General features: G+C 39.7%; 1 protein-coding gene across 1 annotated transcript; it reads right to left on the bottom strand.

The window, feature by feature from the left end:
• Positions 1-312: 312 nt before the first annotated feature.
• Positions 313-5405, bottom strand: LOC101846336 (antistasin). The gene is made up of 2 exons (XM_005093467.3): positions 5174-5405; positions 313-1136 (listed from the first exon to the last, which is right to left on the bottom strand). Exons 1-2 carry the CDS (start codon positions 5244-5246, stop codon positions 457-459), a joined length of 753 nt encoding a protein of 250 aa, XP_005093524.1. The 5' UTR covers positions 5247-5405; the 3' UTR covers positions 313-456.
• Between the last annotated feature and the right edge of the window lie 164 nt (positions 5406-5569).

Below are 5569 nucleotides of genomic sequence, written 5' to 3'. Positions count from 1 at the left end.
AATCAAAATCTGTATCATTCTTCATCGGCAATGAAAGAGCTCTCTAGACCACTATCATAAACGTCCTCGGGCATAAGCGATGTCAACATACAATCACAATTGAGAAAACTACATTCAGATTACAAAAAAAACCTTAAAGCGATAGTTCAAAGCCTTGAACCCGTTGTGACCGAAGACTGACTAGACATAAGAAAACAAGCACAAAAAAGAGCTACACAGTTATTAAAACATATGCAAATAAATACCCCCCCCCTACCCCACCATATGATTAAATCGATATCCCCCCCCCAAAAAAAAATAAAAAAAATATATATATAGTAAGAAGTAAACAAGCAATCAATAGCAGACTCAAAAAGTTATACCTATATATTGAAATAATATTACAGTAATGCTTTTCAAATATGGAGTACAGAACGTCACAGTACAACAAAGGGGTCTAAAGAGCGGTCCCGTAAATTAAAACAACCGCTCTCTGCCACAGTTACAGCCGCACTTGTCGATTCTCGAGGTGTAGCGTGGAGTCATGGCGCAGTAGAAGCGACAGTGGAAACCTGGACACCTCCGAGGCTTGCACCGACAGGTCTGGCATCCTCTGCTGTCTTTGACGTAGCCAAAAGGACAAAAGTCACACTGGACACTTGGACACACAGGAGGCTTACAGGTGCACGTGTTGCAGCCCCGGGAGTCGGTGACAACCCCGTTCAGACATTCCCGGAATGGACAGAGGATATCTGGACATTGTACTGGGCGTTTACATGTGCAGGTATCACAACCTCTCGAGTCCTTCTCGTAACCGCTGAGGCATACATTCGTGCACAGCTTGGAGGGACAGATAGGACTGCGGCGGCAGTCACACGTAGGGCATCCTGCCCTGTCTTTGGCAAACCCGAAGGGGCATCTAAAGTCCAGTGGACACCTCACTATGGGGCATATGGGATTGGGGGGACCCTTACAAGCACACAGATCACATCCGTCTTTGCCTTTTTGTCTTCCGAATGGACACGCGATATAGCAGGTGGCGATAGGGCAGATTCTAGGTTTGCATTTGCACGTCGGACATCCATTCTTATCCTGTACGTTCCCAAAAGGACAGTAGATTTTGCAGACAGGGGGGCAGATTCTTGGCTTGATGCTTACTGGGAAAGAGATAAGAAAAAGAAATCGAAATGTCAGAATAGAATACATGTATTCAGAAGGGCATGAATTATTGACAACATTGACGAAAAATGTGTTGCTCTTTAAGGCACGCTGTATTGGGGGGACTCGAAAAAAACATAATAACGTTGTTAATGATAAGTATTTTTCTTTTTAGTTTTAGTAGAGGTTTTACGGCGCTCGCAACTGCATAAGGTCATATGAACGCCAAGGGGTGGATGTCAACAGAGAAGTCCTTATAGGGAATCAAACTTATTCTTCTCACCTCTCTAACTTCAACAGCACAAAGTCTGCTGCGACTATCAAGGCACCCCGGAAATAGTGGGTCACAAGAGTGTGACAAATATACAAAAGAAGTAGAGAAAAAATGACATTTGTAAGGATTAGGAAAGAAAAAGCATCAGTTCCCTGTTGTAGAGCAGGCACAGTTATGAGCGTGCCATTGATGAATCTGCCCATTTACTATTCTACTGTGCGTGAACGAGAAATATCCCCCCTTTGGGAATGGCCTAAAGACACTTCAGTCAGTGGCACCGCCCCGGGGGGTAGGTATTTGTCAATTTTGTTTTCATTATCGAAAACTTGAAAAGACAGGCAACAACATACGCATTCCATAAAACAAAAGTGAACTCGTGATTCTGATGTGCGTATAATGCTTCGACAAGTTCCGCAACATTTTCTTTGGTCTGTTGCTGAACGGATACAAAAGTTATATCTGCTGCCTCCATCCATGTGTCACGACTTGGTGGAATCAGGCGCTCGTCAATTTTTGGGGATATGGGGTTATTGGCATCTTAAAGCCTGTCCATTTGTCTTCCTTTTAGTTGACAAAATATGCTTCTATATTGAATAGAAGTCGAAGTACTTGCGATTGAAGGAGGCCCGGGTGGACTTGTTTCAGAGGTACAGTAAGAGAGAAAATGGCCGCCAAAGTTTGGTAAATCCAATAGCTAAAGGGTCATTGAAAACTGAAAAATTATATACTTTGCGCCTTTAATCAAAGTTTATCAGTAAAAGTCATATGGAAATATGTTTTTATATGGAAATAAAATAAGTTAAGTCAAAAAAAAAATTGATAAAAGAATTCGTTATTTGGACGAGCGCCTGATTTCACCACGCTCCTTCACATACATACTCGTAGTTTAAAAATTTTGACAAAATCGTAGGGCAGAATTTAATTATTGTGCGCTTTCACACGCCTATTTGGCACTACTAGCTTTTGTCACCATAGTACATTTGTAGCAATATACTAATAGAGAGTCCTTTTGTATCTCTACCCGAACAGAGTTGCTGTAAAATTGATTTTCTTTTCAAGAAATGCATAAATGTAATAGTCCCGATTTTCAGTGACGATTAGAGCGAGTGACATTTTTTTTCTGGAAATAATATTATATTATTCGAATACTTAAAAAGCTGTCTGTCTGTCTGTCTCCCCCTTCTTTTCTCTCTCTCTGTCTCTCTGTCTCTCTGTCTCTCTTCTCTGTCTCTCTGTCTCTCTTCTCTGTCTCTCTCTTTCTGTCTCTTTGTGTCTCTCTCTGTCCCTCTGTCTCTCTCTCTCTCTGCCCCTCTGTCTCTCTGTCTTCTGTCTTTCTGTCTTTCTGCCTGCCTGCCTGCCTGCCTGCCTTTCTGTCTGTCTGTCTGTCTGTCTGTCTGTCTGTCTGTCTGTCTGTCTGTCTGTCTGTCTGTCTGTCTGTCTGTCTGTCTGTCTGTGTGTCTGTGTGTCTGTGTGTCTGTCTGTCTGTCTGTCTGTCTGTCTGTCTGTCTGTCTGTCTCTCTCTCTCTCTCTCTCTGTCTCTCTCTCTCTCTCTCTCTCTCTCTCTCTCTCTCTCTCTCTCTCTCTCTCTCTCTCTCTCTCTCTCGTCATGTTGTTTAGTCTTAAAATATTATGCTGTTCCATTCGGTAACACCTACAATTCTCATCAAAACTTGATATCAATCCCATTTCTTCTCACGCTCTGATTTTATCGCCTGTAGAGAATTGTCAAGTTGCTTTTACATTCACGTAGAAGATGTGCGTTCGATTCTCACATTTGTGAGGTGTGCTGATCGACAAAATGAGTTACTTATTGCAATCCACAAATGGAGATATTTATTTAACTATAACCAGTCTTGCATTATGTTTTACTTATAAATTGTAAAAATCTTCACCTATAAGCGTGATGTATCTATTTCCTTAAGGCTTGAATTCGAGAAGTAACTCAATTTGTTAGCATGCTTCACGACATTTATATAAATCTTTAAGAGTATTTTCACAGGCACCTCTTCCGACAAGCATTTTGAGAGAGCCCTAGTTCTTGAAATGATGTAAATCGTGTCAATGGGGATATAAATCATTTAGACCTAATCATCTATACCTCATGAACAGAAAAATCCCAGGGGACAAACGATTTAAATGGATAATAGAATGTCAAATCTATCGACTTTTTCCTTGGCGTAATTAATTGTTTAAAACAATTACAGAAAAGCTATTGACCGTATGCCCTTTAAATCTAACGGAAATGACACACAAACAAACGTATCCGCGAGCAGTAATGAGTGTTATTTAACTCGCAGTTCCTCAATTCTAATCAATTTAGAGTGTTCAAGATAGTTTTAAGTCACTTTAGAGGAAATCGCATTCGCAAATTTAATGACAAAAAGTTGGTTAGGAAAACAAACAAAGGGCACGCTAAGATTGATTGAATAGGTGTTTTATGGCACTATCCACACAATGTTGGTCATGTAAGTGCCAACAGGTTATACTAGATTTGACTTATGCGTGATACAAAGAAATTGCTCCATGAACTATGTGGAAAGATAAATTGTAAAAAAGGCAGGGGAAGCATCTATGTATAGCCTCAACTACTTTATAACAAACAATCCAATTTAAAAATAAATAAATAAATAAATAAATAAACCGAGCAGATCAGGAGAACTGACAACATGAAGGAATGGGGTTCCATGATCATCAATGTCTGTTCCCGTTCTTTTAGGACAGCGCTGTTAAACGTTCGGATTAGTTCACGTATCGTTTACGTTGGAAAACAACTATAGAGAATTAATAGAAAGACTTTGGGAATTTATAATTCGGCGCATCTTTTAAAGTATCCCACAGGCACCTACTTTAACATATATTTTAGAACGGTATTAATAATAATAATGTTGGATGGTAGATAACAAAGCTAATACACTGATAGAATACAACATGTGTTTGAGGAAAGGGGACACATATCTTAGAGAAATTATGAATAGGACATGTAGAATATAGGAATTTATATAGATCTTCATAAGAGAAAGAGAGAGAGAGAGAGAGAGAGAGAGAGAGAGAGAGAGAGAGAGAGAGAGAGAGAGAGAGAGAGAGAGAAATATTGTAAAAGAATGAAATACTCTGCAGTAGAGAGAATATGAATAAGACATCTAGAATATATGAATTTATATAGATCTTACCAAGAGAGAGAAGATCTTTAAAAAATGAAATACTGTGCAGTACAGTAGAAAAACAAATTGCTGAACATGAGTGCTTTTGCATGTTTGTGGGTGGTGGCCTTTTGTTTGTGGGTGGTGGCCTTTATCTGTAGGTTCTGTAAAAAGCCATTCCACCATTATGCACGTTATAGCTAGGCTCCCACCCCATAATATTGTTTAAATTAAAACTGTCTAACATTTTAAAAAAATCTTTCAGGGCGCGATTTTGAACCCTTTTGTTCAATGCTACTGTGGAAGAACACAGCCTCACGCGAACACAATTTAATTTACACATTATTTTGACAGCTACTGCAGACAATTGATACAGAAAGTCAAGAAGGGATACTTCATCAGGGTGTGAATTAAGGCTGTGTATTTTTGTTGTTTTGTTAATTTATTAACTTTTTTGCAGAGTTTGCCTTTCAATATGAATGATTTACATGTATGTATTTAAACTGCCCTGGAGGTTCATGTCGATGGAAAAAAAACAACAATATAGGCGCAGACGTCAGAAAAGTACCCTTAAGGAGGGAGATAAGTTATGAACAGTTACAACAATGAGAATAATACTCACAACTTTCAGTAGTGCCAGCCCATAGACAGACCAAGAGAAACCCAAAAACTGCAGTCTTAGCTTGATCAACCATTCTGTGACTGTCACTGACCGAACACACGAGTGTTAAGACCCCAGAGGGTGGTTTTTTGACTTCACAGAAGAGTTCTTCTCGAACTGCTGTGACTATGATTAATATTAACAATTTCAGCAAACACACGATCTTCGTGCCTGGGTGAAATTTGAAACACCCATGAGTTACAAGCTGCTTTTTATAGTAGAAAGAACCCGGACTACAACACCCCCTTCCATTCGTTTCCCCTGCAACCGCCCCCTTTTTAAAAAATAAATCCCCTCTCTCTCTCTCTCTCTCTCTCTCTCTCTCTCTCTCTCTCTCTCTCTCTCTCTCTCTCTTTA

Source organism: Aplysia californica, unplaced genomic scaffold (assembly GCF_000002075.1).
Source record: "Aplysia californica isolate F4 #8 unplaced genomic scaffold, AplCal3.0 scaffold00064, whole genome shotgun sequence".
NCBI classification, from domain to species: domain Eukaryota; kingdom Metazoa; phylum Mollusca; class Gastropoda; order Aplysiida; family Aplysiidae; genus Aplysia; species Aplysia californica.
This window is presented reverse-complemented; position numbering and strand designations above follow the sequence as displayed.

What these genes read in the sequence shown, in the direction of transcription:
- LOC101846336 (XM_005093467.3), bottom strand. Translation starts at nt 5,246, where the DNA reads ATGGTTGATCAAGCTAAGACTGCAGTTTTTGGGTTTCTCTTGGTCTGT. An exon ending in GGCTGGCACTACTGAAAGTT is followed by an intron (nt 1,137 to 5,173) that starts GTGAGTATTATT and finishes TCTCTTTCCCAG; the next exon opens with TAAGCATCAAGCCAAGAATC.